The sequence below is a fragment of the Salmo salar genome, chromosome ssa03, assembly GCF_905237065.1.
Source record: "Salmo salar chromosome ssa03, Ssal_v3.1, whole genome shotgun sequence".
NCBI lineage: Eukaryota > Metazoa > Chordata > Actinopteri > Salmoniformes > Salmonidae > Salmo > Salmo salar.
This window is the reverse complement of record NC_059444.1, coordinates 97,292,227-97,309,438: the sequence shown is the minus strand read 5'-3', so window position 1 is coordinate 97,309,438 and position 17,212 is coordinate 97,292,227. Positions and strand designations below refer to the sequence as shown.

Here is a 17,212-nt window from a genome sequence, read left to right as displayed (position 1 = left end):
CAAGCTCTGTCAGGTTGGATGGGGAGTGTTGCTACACAGCTATTTTCAGGTCTCTCCAGAGATGTTCGATCGGGTTCAAGTCCGGACTCTGGCTGGGTCACTCAAGGACATAAAGAGACTTGTCCCAAAGCCACTCCTGCATTGTCTTGGCTGTGTGCTTAGGGTCGTTGTCCTGTTGGAAGGTGAACCTTCGCCCCAGTCTGAGGTCCTGAGCGCTCTGGAACAGGTTTTCATCAAGGATCTCTCTGTACTTTGCTCCGTTCATCTTTGTCTCGATCGTGACGAGTCTATCAGTCCCTGGTGCTAAAAAACATCCTCATATCATGATGCTGCCACCACCATGCTTCACCGTAGGGATGGTGCCAGGTTTCCTCCAGATGTGATGCTTGGCATTCAGGCTAAGTTCAATCTTGGTTTCATCAGACCAGAGAATCTTGTTTCTCATGGTCTGAGAGTCTTTAGGTGCCTTTTGGCAAACTCCAAGCGGGCTGTCATGCGCCTTTTACTGACGAGTGGCTTCTGTCTGGTCACTCCACCATAAATGCCTGATTGGTGGAGTGCTGCAGACATGGTTCTCTCATCTCCACAGAGGAACTAGAGAGCTCTGTCAGAGTGACCATTGGGTTCTTGGTCACCTCCCTGACCAAGAACCCTGATTGCTCAGTTTGGCCCGGGCAGCCAGCTTGGTGGTTCCAAACTTCTTCCATTTAAGAATGGTGGAGGTCATTGTGATCTTGGGGACCTTCAATGCTGCAGAAATGTTTTGGTACCCTTCCCCAGATCTGTGCCTCCACACAATCCTGTCTCTGAGCTGGACAGACAATTCCTTCAACCTCATTGCTTGATTTTTGCTCTGACATGCACTGTCAACTGTGGGACCTTATATAGACAGGTGTGTGCCTTTCCAAATCATATCCAATCAATTGAATTTACCACAGGTGGACTCCAATCAAGTTGTAGAAACATCTCAAGGATGATCAATGGAAACAGGATGCACCTGAGCTCAATTTCTAGTCTCATAGCAAAGGGTCTGAATACTTACAGTGGGGCAAAAAAGTATTTAGTCAGCCACCAATTGTGCAAGTTCTCCCACTTAAAAAGATGAGAGAGGCCTGTAATTTTCATCATAGGTACACGTCAACTATGACAGACAAAATGAGAAGAAAAAAAAATCCAGAAAATCACATTGTAGGATTTTTTATGAATTTATTTGCAAATTATGGTGGAAAATAAGTACTTTTAGGCATGAGTAGTCCTGGGAATCAACCCCACTAACCCGGTGTTGCAGGCGCCCTGCTCTACCCAGCTACAGTGAACCGCTAACCTTGAGAGTCTAGGGTCGCAAGTTCAACACCTGCCAGGCAGAAGTACTGTGGTGTTAAAATGGGAAAATGCTACGCTACAGATAAGTTGCTTACCTCCAGCACGCTACTCTGTCAAACTATAGAACACATGACTAGATAGATCTTCTAGACACCAACCGATAGGAATAGAGGAGATGTGTGTGCTAACCAATAGGAATAGAGGAGATGTGTGTGCTAACCAATAGGAATAGAGGAGATGTGTGTGCTAACCAATAGGAATAGAGGAGATGTGTGTGCTAACCAATAGGAATAGAGGAGATGTGTGTGCTAACCAATAGGAATAGAGGAGATGTGTGTACTGACCAATAGGAATAGAGGAGATGTGTGTGCTAACCAATAGGAATAGAGGAGATCTGGGTACTAACCAGTAAGGATGGAGGAGATCTGTGTAAATCAAATAACATTTTATTGGTAACATACACATGGTTAGCAGATGTTATTGGTAACATACACATGGTTAGCAGATGTTATTGGTAACATACACATGGTTAGCAGATGTTATTGCGAGTGTAGCGAAATGCTTGTAGTGTAGCGAAATGCTTTTACTGACCAATAGGGATGGAGGAGATGTGTGTACTAACCAATAGGGATGGAGGAGATGTGTGTACTAACCAATAGGGATGGAGGAGATGTCTGTACTAACCAATAGGGATGGAGGAGATGTCTGTACTAACCAATAGGGATGGAGGAGATGTCTGTACTAACCAATAGGAATGGAGGAGATGTCTGTACTAACCAATAGGGATAGAGGACATGTCTGTACTAACCAATAGGAATAGAGGAGATGTCTGTACTAACCAATAGGAATAGAGGAGATGTCTGTACTAACCAATAGGGATGGATGAGATGTCTGTACTAACCAATAGGGATGGAGGAGATGTCTGTACTAACCAATAGGAATAGAGGAGATGTCTGTACTAACCAATAGGAATAGAGGAGATGTCTGTACTAACCAATAGGGATGGAGGAGATCTGTGTGTAGACGTCCAGCATGCGGTTTCCGTCCACGTCCACCAGGTAGTTTCCTCTGCTCTCCTCATAGTTACAGAAGAAATTGATTGCTCCCACATTCTAGGGGGGAGGGAGAGAGCGAGAGAGAGCGAGAGAGAGCGAGAGCGAGAGAGGGACAGAGAGCGAGGGACAGAGAGCGAGACAGAGAGCGAGTGAAAGGGATACAGAGAGAGAAAGAGATAAGGTAGTCATTCAGTTAACACAGACTAGACACAGAGAGAGACTGTGTGTCTGCATTGTGTGTGTGTGTGTCTGCGTTGTGTGTGTGTGTGTGTGTCTGCGTTATGTGTGCACGCATGCAAGTGTGTGACCCAATAATGCATTGTTTTATTCCATCATCAAAACAGCCTCACACACACACACTCTCTTGGCGTACCTGCATCTCTCCCAACTGTTTGGTCAGCTCCTGGTGGGGGAGGAGAAGGAGGGAGGGGAGGAGAGAGGAGAGAAGAGGGAGGGGGAAGAGGGGAAGAGGGAGATGTCATGTCAAGATGGTTCCTCAACAGTATGCTAATGTTAATGTAATGGCAGCCTATTCCCTCCATAGTGCCCTGTCCTATGGGCCCTGGTCTAATGGCAGCCTATTCCCTCCATAGTGCCCTGTCCTATGGGCCCTGGTCTAATGGCAGCCTATTCCCTCCATAGTGCCCTGTCCTATGGGCCCTGGTCTAATGGCAGCCTATTCCCTCCATAGTGCCCTGTCCTATGGGCCCTGGTCTAATGGCAGCCTATTCCCTCCATAGTGCCCTGTCCTATGGGCCCTGGTCTAATGGCAGCCTATTCCCTCCATAGTGCCCTGTCCTATGGGCCCTGGTCTAATGGCAGCCTATTCCCTCCATAGTGCCCTGTCCTATGGGTCCTGGTCTAATGGCAGCCTATTCCCTCCATAGTGCCCTGTCCTATGGGCCCTGGTCTAATGGCAGCCTATTCCCTCCATAGTGTTCTGTTTGGGACGAAACCTGTGTGCAACAGAGTGTTCAGGACGGGTGTGTACAGTCCACTGTTGCCAATACAGGGTCACACAGAGGTCACCATTGAACATGAACAAATGTCAAACGGAACGAGCCTTTTAACAGATACCTATTCTTCTTACTGATTCATTGTGCTGTTAGTGACATACGGGGAATCAGGCCCGGCATTTAACCCGATGTGTGGTTCAGTACCTTGGAACGGGGTCCTGGGACCTCGGTCTTCATGGAAGGCCCATCGTATTCAAACTCCATCTGAGTCTTAGCTGCTGCCTTACTGACATACCTGCAGCCTGTCCACACGCACGCACACACACACACACACACACACACAGTGTTAAGGCAATGCTGTGTTGCTGACTTGTCCTGCAGAAGATCCTTCAACTTAACCTTAGACAAGGACAAGCCCTCTATTCATTATGTCATGCTCTATCAGCCTTAGTTCCTGTCTGTCTGGCCACAGGGTATGTAGGGTTAAATCATTAGTCTGTCTGGCCACAGGGTATGTAGGGTTAAATCATTAGTCTGTCTGGCCACAGGGTATGTAGGGTTAAATCATTAGTCTGTCTGGCCACAGGGTTTAAAGGGTGATATCATTAGTCTGTCTGGCCACAGGGTTTAAAGGGTGATATCATTAGTCTGTCTGGCCACAGGGTTTAAAGGGTGATATCATTAGTCTGTCTGGCCACAGGGTATGTAGGGTGATATCATTAGTCTGTCTGGCCACAGGGTATGTAGGGTGATATCATTAGTCTGTCTGGCCACAGGGCATGTAGGGTGATATCATTAGTCTGTCTGGCCACAGGGTATGTAGGGTGATATCATTAGTCTGTCTGGCCACAGGGTATGTAGGGTTAAATCATTAGTCTGTCTGGCCACAGGGTATGTAGGGTGATATCATTAGTCTGTCTGGCCACAGGGTATGTAGGGTTATATCATTAGTCTGTCTGGCCACAGGGTTTAAAGGGTGATATCATTAGTCTGTCTGGCCACAGGGTATGTAGGGTTATATCATTAGTCTGTCTGGCCACAGGGTATGTAGGGTTATATCATTAGTCTGACTGGCCACAGGGTATGTAGGGTGATATCATTAGTCTGTCTGGCCACAGGGTATGTAGGGTTATATCATTAGTCTGTCTGGCCACAGGGTTTAAAGGGTTATATCATTAGTCTGTCTGGCCACAGGGTATGTAGGGTTAAATCATTAGTCTGTCTGGCCACAGGGTATGTAGGGTTATATCATTAGTCTGTCTGGCCACAGGGTATGTAGGGTGATATCATTAGTCTGTCTGGCCACAGGGTATGTAGGGTTATATCATTAGTCTGTCTGGCCACAGGTTAAAGGGTGATATCATTAGTCTGTCTGGCCACAGGGTATGTAGGGTTAAATCATTAGTCTGTCTGGCCACAGGGTATGTAGGGTTAAATCATTAGTCTGTCTGGCCACAGGGTATGTAGGGTGATATCATTAGTCTGTCTGGCCACAGGGTATGTAGGGTGATATCATTAGTCTGTCTGGCCACAGGGTATGTAGGGTGATATCATTAGTCTGTCTGGCCACAGGGTATGTAGGGTGATACCATTAGTCTGTCTGGCCACAGGGTATGTAGGGTGATATCATTAGTCTGTCTGTACATTGCCCACCCTATGTACAGCTGCAGTGATCGGTGTGTGTACACCAAACGGGATATAACTGGTATAGAGCATTAGCTGTTTGCATATAGATATTACCTCTAACAGACATAACCTCTACACACGACTGTTCCTACTAGCTCTGTGTGTGTGAGCGGTGTGTACCTGGTGCAGTGAGCCTGAGGTTCTGCTGGAGGGAGAGGACCAGCTGCCTGCTGAGCAGAGAGGACGCCATGACTCAGAACAACAGAATGATGCAGAGAGAGAAAGACAGTCCTCAACACCTGCCTTCACGCCACCTGAAGACGGAGGGAGAAATGTCAGTCATATACAATCAGAGGACACGCATAGAGACAGTGACAGAGAGAGCACTAAGGCATAGGTACAGTTCTCAGAGCAGTGGATTTAACTGAGAGTCCATCCTACAGCACCACAACAAGTCTGACAGACAGTGTAGAGGTTAGCAGCACAGTGACAGACAGTGTAGAGGTTAGCAGCACAGTGACAGACAGCGTAGAGGTTAGCAGGTCAGTGACAGACAGCGTAGAGGTTAGCAGGTCAGTGACAGACAGCGTAGAGGTTAGCAGGTCAGTGACAGACAGCGTAGAGGTTAGCAGGTCAGTGACAGACAGTGTAGAGGTTAGCAGCACAGTGACAGACAGTGTTGAGGTTAGCAGGTCAGTGACAGACAGCGTAGAGGTTAGCAGGTCAGTGACAGACAGTGTAGAGGTTAGCAGCACAGTGACAGACAGCGTAGAGGTTAGCAGGTCAGTGACAGACAGTGTAGAGGTTAGCAGCACAGTGACAGACAGCGTAGAGGTTAGCAGGTCAGTGACAGACAGTGTAGAGGTTAGCAGGTCAGTGACAGACAGTGTAGAGGTTAGCAGCACAGTGACAGACAGCGTAGAGGTTAGCAGGTCAGTGACAGACAGCGTAGAGGTTAGCAGGTCAGTGACAGACAGCGTAGAGGTTAGCAGGTCAGTGACAGACAGCGTAGAGGTTAGCAGGTCAGTGACAGACAGCGTAGAGGTTAGCAGGTCAGTGACAGACAGCGTAGAGGTTAGCAGGTCAGTGACAGACAGTGTAGAGGTTAGCAGCACAGTGACAGACAGTGTAGAGGTTAGCAGGTCAGTGACAGACAGCGTAGAGGTTAGCAGGTCAGTGACAGACAGTGTAGAGGTTAGCAGGTCAGTGACAGACAGTGTAGAGGTTAGCAGGTCAGTGACAGACAGTGTAGAGGTTAGCAGCACAGTGACAGACAGCGTAGAGGTTAGCAGGTCAGTGACAGACAGTGTAGAGGTTAGCAGCACAGTGACAGACAGCGTAGAGGTTAGCAGCACAGTGACAGACAGCGTAGAGGTTAGCAGGTCAGTGACAGACAGTGTAGAGGTTAGCAGCACAGTGACAGACAGTGTAGAGGTTAGCAGGTCATTGACAGACAGCGTAGAGGTTAGCAGCACAGTGACAGACAGTGTAGAGGTTAGCAGGTCAGTGACAGACAGCGTAGAGGTTAGCAGCACAGTGACAGACAGTGTAAAGGTTAGCAGGTCAGTGACAGACAGTGTAGAGGTTAGCAGGTCAGTGACAGACAGTGTAGAGGTTAGCAGCACAGTGACAGACAGTGTAGAGGTTAGCAGGACAGTGACAGACAGTGTAGAGGTTAGCAGCACAGTGACAGACAGCGTAGAGGTTAGCAGCACAGTGACAGACAGTGTAGAGGTTAGCAGCACAGTGACAGACAGTGTAGAGGTTAGCAGCACAGTGACAGACAGCGTTGAGGTTAGCAGCACAGTGACAGACAGTGTAGAGGTTAGCAGGTCAGTGACAGACAGTGATAACTAAAAAGCATCTGAGGACAACACTAACTGTCTCATTCCATCTCACTAGATAGACCCTGGTGCAGCCATACAGTACTGTTATGTAGACAGATGACTGTAACTCTGGTGCAGCCATACAGTACTGTTATGTAGACAGATGACTGTAACTCTGGTGCAGCCATACAGTACTGTTATGTAGACTGATGACTGTAACTCTGGTGCAGCCATACAGTACTGTTATGTAGACAGATGACTGTAACTCTGGTGCAGCCATACAGTACTGTTATGTAGACAGATGACTGTAACTCTGGTGCAGCCATACAGTACTGTTATGTAGACTGATGACTGTAACTCTGGTGCAGCCATACAGTACTGTTATGTAGACAGATGACTGTAACTCTGGTGCAGCCATACAGTACTGTTATGTAGACTGATGACTGTAACTCTGGTGCAGCCATACAGTACTGTTATGTAGACAGATGACTGTAACTCTGGTGCAGCCATACAGTACTGTTATGTAGACAGATGACTGTAACTCTGGTGCAGCCATACAGTACTGTTATGTAGACTGATGACTGTAACTCTGGTGCAGCCATACAGTACTGTTATGTAGACAGATGACTGTAACTCTGGTGCAGCCATACAGTACTGTTATGTAGACTGATGACTGTAACTCTGGTGCAGCCATACAGTACTGTTATGTAGACAGATGACTGTAACTCTGGTGCAGCCATACAGTACTGTTATGTAGACAGATGACTGTAACTCTGGTGCAGCCATACAGTACTGTTATGTAGACTGATGACTGTAACTCTGGTGCAGCCATACAGTACTGTTATGTAGACAGATGACTGTAACTCTGGTGCAGCCATACAGTACTGTTATGTAGACTGATGACTGTAACTCTGGTGCAGCCATACAGTACTGTTATGTAGACAGATGACTGTAACTCTGGTGCAGCCATACAGTACTGTTATGTAGACAGATGACTGTAACTCTGGTGCAGCCATACAGTACTGTTATGTAGACAGATGACTGTAACTCTGGTGCAGCCATACAGTACTGTTATGTAGACAGATGACTGTAACTCTGGTGCAGCCATACAGTACTGTTATGTAGACTGATGACTGTAACTCTGGTGCAGCCATACAGTACTGTTATGTAGACTGATGACTGTAACTCTGGTGCAGCCATACAGTACTGTTATGTAGACAGATGACTGTAACTCTGGTGCAGCCATACAGTACTGTTATGTAGACAGATGACTGTAACTCTGGTGCAGCCATACAGTACTGTTATGTAGACAGATGACTGTAACTCTGGTGCAGCCATACAGTACTGTTATGTAGACTGATGACTGTAACTCTGGTGCAGCCATACAGTACTGTTATGTAGACTGATGACTGTAACTCTGGTGCAGCCATACAGTACTGTTATGTAGACAGATGACTGTAACTCTGGTGCAGCCATACAGTACTGTTATGTAGACTGATGACTGTAACTCTGGTGCAGCCATACAGTACTGTTATGTAGACTGATGACTGTAACTCTGGTGCAGCCATACAGTACTGTTATGTAGACAGATGACTGAAACTGACTGGCTTCACTGATACCATAGTTGGAACATTCTGGAAACTTTCCCAAAATCCTATCAGGTTGTATAAACCCTATCAGGTTGTATAAACTATATAAATCCTATCAGGTTGTATAAACTGTATAAATCCTATCAGGTTGTATAAACTACATAAATCCTATCAGGTTGTATAAACCCTATCAGGTTGTATAAACTGTATAAATCCTATCAGGTTGTATAAACTACATAAATCCTATCAGGTTGTATAAACCCTATCAGGTTGTATAAACTGTATAAATCCTATCAGGTTGTATAAACCCTATCAGGTTGTATAAACTGTATAAATCCTATCAGGTTGTATAAACTACATAAATCCTATCAGGTTGTATAAACCCTATCAGGTTGTATAAACTGTATAAATCCTATCAGGTTGTATAAACTGTATAAATCCTATCAGGTTGTATAAACTGTATAAATCCTATCAGGTTGTATAAACCCTATCAGGTTGTATAAATCCTATCAGGTTGTATAAATCCTATCAGGTTGTATAAACTATATAAATCCTATCAGGTTGTATAAACTATATAAATCCTATCAGGTTGTATAAACTATATAAATCCTATCAGGTTGTATAAATCCTATCAGGTTGTATAAACCCTATCAGGTTGTATAAACTATATAAACCCTATCAGGTTGAATAAACTATATAAATCCTATCAGGTTGTATAAACTATATAAATCCTATCAGGTTGTATAAACCCTATCAGGTTGTATAAACTATATAAACCCTATCAGGTTGAATGAACTATATAAATCCTATCAGGTTGTATAAAGCCTATCAGGTTGTATAAACTGTATAAACCCTATCAGGTTGTATAAACTATATAAACCCTATCAGGTTGTATAAACTATATAAATCCTATCAGGTTGTATAAACCCTATCAGGTTGTATGAACTGTATAAATCCTATCAGGTTGTATAAACTATATAAATCCTATCAGGTTGTATAAACTATATAAATCCTATCAGGTTGTATAAACCCTATCAGGTTGCATAAACCCTATCAGGTTGTATAAATCCTATCAGGTTGTATAAACTGTATAAATCCTATCAGGTTGTATAAACTGTATAAATCCTATCAGGTTGTCTAAATCCTATCAGGTTGTATAAACTGTATAAATCATATCAGGTTGTATAAACTGTATAAATCCTATCAGGTTGTATAAACTGTATAAATCCTATCAGGTTGTCTAAATCCTATCAGGTTGTATAAACCCTATCAGTTGCATAAACCCTATCAGGTTGTATAAATCCTATCAGGTTGTATAAACTGTATAAATCCTATCAGGTTGTATAAACTGTATAAATCCTATCAGGTTGTCTAAATCCTATCAGGTTGTATAAACTGTATAAATCATATCAGGTTGTATAAACTGTATAAATCCTATCAGGTTGTATAAACAGTATAAATCCTATCAGGTTGTATAAACTACATAAATCCTATCAGGTTGTATAAACCCTATCAGGTTGTATAAACTATATAAATCCTATCAGGTTGTATAAACTGTATAAATCCTATCAGGTTGTATAAACTACATAAATCCTATCAGGTTGTATAAACCCTATCAGGTTGTATAAACTGTATAAATCCTATCAGGTTGTATAAACTGTATAAATCCTATCAGGTTGTATAAACTGTATAAATCCTATCAGGTTGTATAAACTATATAAATCCTATCAGGTTGTATAAACCCTATCAGGTTGTATAAATCCTATCAGGTTGTATAAATCCTATCAGGTTGTATAAATCCTATCAGGTTGTATAAACCCTATCAGGTTGAATAAACTATATAAATCCTATCAGGTTGTATAAACTATATAAATCCTATCAGGTTGTATAAATCCTATCAGGTTGTATAAACCCTATCAGGTTGTATAAACTATATAAATCCTATCAGGTTGTATAAACTATATAAATCCTATCAGGTTGTATAAACTATATAAATCCTATCAGGTTGTATAAACCCTATCAGGTTGTATAAACTATATAAACCCTATCAGGTTGAATAAACTATATAAATCCTATCAGGTTGTATAAATCCTATCAGGTTGTATAAACTGTATAAACCCTATCAGGTTGTATAAACTATATAAACCCTATCAGGTTGTATAAACTATATAAATCCTATCAGGTTGTATAAACCCTATCAGGTTGTATAAACTGTATAAATCCTATCAGGTTGTATAAACTATATAAATCCTATCAGGTTGTATAAACCATATTCCTATCAGGTTGTATAAACCCTATCAGGTTGTGTAAACCCTATCAGGTTGTATAAACTGTATAAATCCTATCAGGTTGTATAAACTGTATAAATCCTATCAGGTTGTCTAAATCCTATCAGGTTGTATAAACTGTATAAATCCTATCAGGTTGTATAAACTGTATAAATCCTATCAGGTTGTATAAACTGTATAAATCCTATCAGGTTGTCTAAATCCTATCAGGTTGTATAAACTGTATAAATCCTATCAGGTTGTCTAAATCCTATCAGGTTGTATAAACTGTTTAAATCCTATCAGGTTGTCTAAACCCTATCAGGTTGTATAAACTATATAAATCCTATCAGGTTGTATAAACTATATAAATCCTACAGGTTGTATAAACTACATACATCCCCAGGTTTTCCTTAAATCCTGGTTGGAGGATTATTTATTTTCTGCTCATTCTGTGTATCTTCAAACCAGGACATATGGAATTTGGGGAATTTTGTGGAAGCCACTGATATACTGACTGGTTTAACTGGTACACCTGCATCCTTCATCTGGACAGAGACAGCAAATAATCCCCGACTAAAACAACATCTCATTAACACACAGCAGAACCCTGAGACTTAGGTCAGCCTGTCTGGGGACATCATCTAACAACCAACAACATTATGTGCCCGCCCACACATACACACACTACGTCAACTATAATGAGGGATGGAGAGAGGCAGACAGAGACTACGTCAACTATAATGAGGGATGAGAGAGGCAGACAGAGAGACTACGTCAACTATAATGGGGGATGGAGAGAGGCAGACAGAGAGACTACATCAACTATAATGAGGGATGGAGAGAGGCAGACAGAGAGACTACGTCAACTATAATGAGGGATGGAGAGAGGCAGACAGAGAGACTACATCAACTATAATGAGGGATGGAGAGAGGCAGACAGAGAGACTACGTCAACTATAATGAGGGATGGAGAGAGGCAGACAGAGAGACTACGTCAACTATAATGAGGGATGGAGAGAGGCAGACAGAGACTACGTCAACTATAATGAGGGATGGAGAGAGGCAGACAGAGAGAATACGTCAACTATAATGAGGGATGGAGAGAGGCAGACAGAGAGACTACGTCAACTATAATGAGGGATGAGAGAGGCAGACAGAGAGACTACGTCAACTATAATGAGGGATGGAGAAAGAGAGAGGCAGACAGAGACACTACGTCAACTATAATGAGGGATGGAGAGAGGCAGACAGAGAGACTACGTCAACTATAATGAGGGATGGAGAAGGAGAGAGGCAGACAGAGAGACTACGTCAACTATAATGAGGGATGGAGAGAGGCAGACAGAGAGAATACGTCAACTATAATGAGGGATGGAGAGAGGCAGACAGAGAGACTACGTCAACTATAATGAGGGATGAGAGAGGCAGACAGAGAGACTACGTCAACTATAATGAGGGATGGAGAAAGAGAGAGGCAGACAGAGAGACTACGTCAACTATAATGAGGGATGGAGAGAGGCAGACAGAGAGACTACGTCAACTATAATGAGGGATGGAGAAGGAGAGAGGCAGACAGAGATACTACGTCAACTATAATGAGGGATGAGAGAGGCAGACAGAGAGACTACGTCAACTATAATGAGGGATGGAGAGAGGCAGACAGAGACTACGTCAACTATAATGAGGGATGGAGAGAGGCAGACAGAGAGACTACGTCAACTATAATGAGGGATGGAGAGAGGCAGACAGAGAGACTACGTCAACTATAATGAGGGATGGAGAGAGGCAGACAGAGACTACGTCAACTATAATGAGGGATGGAGAGAGGCAGACAGAGAGACTACGTCAACTATAATGAGGGATGGAGAGAGGCAGACAGAGAGACTACGTCAACTATAATGAGGGATGGAGAGAGGCAGACAGAGAAACTACATCAACTATAATGAGGGATGGAGAGAGGCAGACAGAGAGACTACGTCAACTATAATGAGGGATGGAGAGAGGCAGACAGAGAGACTACGTCAACTATAATGAGGGATAGAGAGAGGCAGACAGAGAGACTACGTCAACTATAATGAGGGATGGAGAGAGGCAGACAGAGAGACTACGTCAACTATAATGAGGGATGGAGAGAAGCAGACAGAGAGACTACGTCATCTATAATGAGGGATGGAGAGAAGCAGACAGAGAGACTACGTCAACTATAATGAGGGATGGAGAGAGGCAGACAGAGAGACTTCGTCAACTATAATGAGGGATGGAGAGAGGCAGACAGAGAGACTACGTCAACTATAATGAGGGATGGAGAGAGGCAGACAGAGACTACGTCAACTATAATGAGGGATGGAGAGAAGCAGACAGAGAGACTACGTCAACTATAATGAGGGATGGAGAAGGAGAGAGGCAGACAGAGAGACTACGTCAACTAGATTTTTACCTTTTCAGCTTGGGGATTTGATCTAGCAACCTTTCAGTTACTGGTCCAACACTCCAACCACTAGGCTACTTGCTGCCGGGATAATCATATAGTCGTCGTACAGTCATATAGTCCCAGTGGTATAGCCATATAGTCCCGGTCGTATAGCCATATAGTCCCGGTCGTATAGTCATATAGTCCCAGTGGTAGTCATATAGTCATATAGTCCCAGTGGTAGTCATATAGTCCCAGTGGTAGTGATATAGTCATATAATCCCAGTGGTATAGTCATATAGTCCCAGTGGTATAGTCATATAGTCCCAGTGGTAGTCATATAGTCATATAGTCCCAGTGGTAGTCATATAGTCCCAGTGGTAGTCATACAGTCATATAGTCCCAGTGGTAGTCATACAGTCATATAGTCCCAGTGGTAGTCATATAGTCATATAATCCCAGTGGTCGTCATATAGTCATATAATCCCAGTGGTATAGTCATATAGTCCCAGTGGTAGTCATATAGTCATATAGTCCCAGTGGTAGTCATATAGTCCCAGTGGTAGTCATACAGTCATATAGTCCCAGTGGTAGTCATACAGTCATATAGTCCCAGTGGTAGTCATATAGTCATATAATCCCAGTGGTCGTCATATAGTCATATAATCCCAGTGGTATAGTCATATAGTCCCAGTGGTAGTCATATAGTCATATAGTCCCAGTGTTATAGTCATATAGTCCCAGTGGTATAGTCATATAGTCCCAGTGGTATAGTCATATAGTCCCAGTAGTATAGTCATATAGTCCCAGTGGTATAGTCATATAGTCCCAGTGGTATAGTCATATAGTCCCAGTGGTATAGTCATATAGTCCCAGTGGTATAGTCATATAGTCATATAGTCCCGATGGTATAGTCATATAGTCCCAGTGGTATAGTCATATAGTCCCAGTGGTATAGTCATATAGTCCCAGTGGTATAGTCATATAGTCCCAGTGGTATAGTCATATAGACCCTGTGGTATAGTCATATATTCCCACAGTCCCAGCGGTATAGTCATACAGTCCCAGTGGTATAGTCATATAGTCCCAGTGGTATAGTCATATAGTCCCAGTGGTATAGTCATATAGTCCCAGTGGTATAGTCATATAGTCCCAGTGGTATAGTCATATAGACCCTGTGGTATAGTCATATATTCCCACAGTCCCAGCGGTATAGTCATACAGTCCCAGTGGTATAGTCATATAGTCCCAGTGGTAGTCATATAGTCCCAGTGGTAGTGATATAGTCATATAATCCCAGTGGTATAGTCATATAGTCCCAGTGGTAGTCATATAGTCATATAGTCCCAGTGGTAGTCATATAGTCCCAATGGTAGTCATACAGTCATATAGTCCCAGTGGTATAGTCATATAGTCTCAGTGGTATAGTCATACAGTCCCAGTGGTATAGTCATATAGTCCCTGTGGTATAGTCATATATTCCCACAGTCCCAGTGGTATAGTCATACAGTCCCAGTGGTATAGTCCCAGTGGTATAGTCATATAGTCCCAGTGGTATAGTCATATAGTCCCAGTGGTATAGTCATATAGTCCCTGTGGTATAGTCATATAGTCCCTGTGGTATAGTCATATATTCCCACAGTCCCAGTGGTATAGTCATATATTCCCACAGTCCCAGTGGTATAGTCATATAGTCCCAGTGGTATAGTCATATAGTCCCAGTGGTATAGTCATATAGTCCCAGTGGTATAGTCATATAGTCCCGATGGTATAGTCATATAGTCCCAGTGGTATAGTCATATAGTCCCAGTGGTATAGTCATATAGTCCCAGTGGTATAGTCATATAGTCCCAGTGGTATAGTCATATAGTCCCAGTGGTATAGTCATATAGACCCTGTGGTATAGTCATATAGTCCCAGTGGTAGTCATATAGTCATATAGTCCCAGTGGTAGTCATATAGTCCCAATGGTAGTCATACAGTCATATAGTCCCAGTGGTAGTCATACAGTCATATAGTCCCAGTGGTAGTCATATAGTCATATAATCCCAGTGGTAGTCATATAGTCATATAATCCCAGTGGTATAGTCATATAATCCCAGTGGTATAGTCATATAGTCCCAGTGGTAGTCATATAGTCATATAGTCCCAGTGGTAGTCATATAGTCCCAGTGTTATAGTCATATAGTCCCAGTGGTATAGTCATATAGTCCCAGTGGTATAGTCATATAGTCATATAGTCCCAGTGGTATAGTCATATAGTCACAGTGATATAGTCATATAGTCCCAGTGGTATAGTCATATAGTCCCAGTGGTATAGTCATATAGTCATATAGTCCCAGTGGTATAGTCATATAGTCCCAGTGGTATAGTCATATAGTCCCGATGGTATAGTCATATAGTCCCAGTGGTATAGTCATATAGTCCCAGTGGTATAGTCATATAGTCCCAGTGGTATAGTCATATAGTCCCAGTGGTATAGTCATATAGTCCCACAGTCCCAGTGGTATAGTCATACAGTCCCAGTGGTATAGTCATATAGTCCCAGTGGTATAGTCATATAGTCCCAGTGGTATAGTCATATAGTCCCAGTGGTAGTCATACAGTCATATAGTCCCAGTGGTAGTGATATAGTCATATAATCCCAGTGGTATAGTCATATAGTCCCAGTGGTAGTCATATAGTCCCAGTGGTAGTCATACAGTCATATAGTCCCAGTGGTAGTCATACAGTCCCAGTGGTAGTCATATAATCCCAGTGGTAGTCATATAGTCATATAATCCCAGTGGTATAGTCATATAGTCCCAGTGGTATAGTCATATAGTCATATAGTCCCAGTGGTAGTCATATAGTCCCAGTGTTATAGTCATATAGTCCCAGTGGTATAGTCATATAGTCCCAGTGGTATAGTCATATAGTCCCAGTGGTATAGTCATATAGTCCCAGTGGTATAGTCATATAGTCCCAGTGGTATAGTCATATAGTCCCAGTGATATAGTCATATAGTCCCGATGGTATAGTCATATAGTCCCAGTGGTATAGTCATATAGTCCCAGTGATATAGTCATATAGTCCCAGTGGTATAGTCATATAGTCCCGATGGTATAGTCATATAGTCCCAGTGGTATAGTCATATAGTCCCGATGGTATAGTCATATAGTCCCAGTGGTATAGTCATATAGTCCCGATGGTATAGTCATATAGTCCCAGTGGTATAGTCATATAGTCCCAGTGATATAGTCATATAGTCCCAGTGGTATAGTCATATAGTCATATAGTCCCAGTGGTATAGTCATTTAGTCCCAGTGGTATAGTCATATAGTCCCAGTGGTATAGTCATATAGTTCCAGTGGTATAGTCATATAGTCCCAGTGGTATAGTCATATAGTCCCAGTGGTATAGTCATATAGTCCCAGTGGTATAGTCATATAGTCCCGATGGTATAGTCATATAGTCCCAGTGGTATAGTCATATAGTCCCAGTGGTATAGTCATATAGTCCCATTGGTATAGTCATATAGTCCCAGTGGTAGTCATACAGTCGTATAGTCCCAGTGGTAGTGATATAGTCATATAATCCCAGTGGTATAGTCATATAGTACCAGTGGTAGTCATATAGTCATATAGTCCCAGTGGTAGTCATACAGTCATATAGTCCCAGTGGTAGTGATATAGTCATATAATCCCAGTGGTAGTCATATAGTCCCAGTGGTAGTCATACAGTCATATAGTCCCAGTGGTAGTCATACAGTCATATAGTCCCAGTGGTAGTCATATAGTCATATAATCCCAGTGGTAGTCATATAGTCATATAATCCCAGTGGTATAGTCATATAATCCCAGTGGTATAGTCATATAGTCATACAATCCCAGTGGTATAGTCATATAATCCCAGTGGTATAGTCATATAGTCCCAGTGGTAGTCATATAGTCATATAGTCCCAGTGGTAGTCATATAGTCCCAGTGTTATAGTCATATAGTCCCAGTGTTATAGTCATATAGTCCCAGTGTTATAGTCATATAGTCATATAGTCCCAGTGGTATAGTCATATAGTCCCAGTGATATAGTCATATAGTCCCAGTGGTATAGTCATATAGTCATATAGTCCCAGTGGTATAGTCATTTAGTCCCAGTGGTATAGTCATATAGTCCCAGT

General features: G+C 42.8%; 1 protein-coding gene across 1 annotated transcript in view; it reads right to left on the bottom strand.

Moving 5' to 3' along the window:
* The window catches only part of LOC106602007 (4-aminobutyrate aminotransferase, mitochondrial), a 63,518-nt gene that overhangs the window by 33,674 nt on the left and 12,632 nt on the right, over positions 1-17,212 (bottom strand). Inside the window, exons 2-5 of the mRNA XM_045715929.1 lie at positions 5,141-5,274; positions 3,539-3,636; positions 2,752-2,781; positions 2,318-2,435 (exon numbers count right to left, since the gene is read on the bottom strand). Of these exons, the coding sequence (XP_045571885.1) occupies positions 2,318-2,435; positions 2,752-2,781; positions 3,539-3,636; positions 5,141-5,210 (316 nt within the window). The 5' untranslated portion in view covers positions 5,211-5,274. The remainder of the gene's footprint in view (positions 1-2,317; positions 2,436-2,751; positions 2,782-3,538; positions 3,637-5,140; positions 5,275-17,212) is intronic.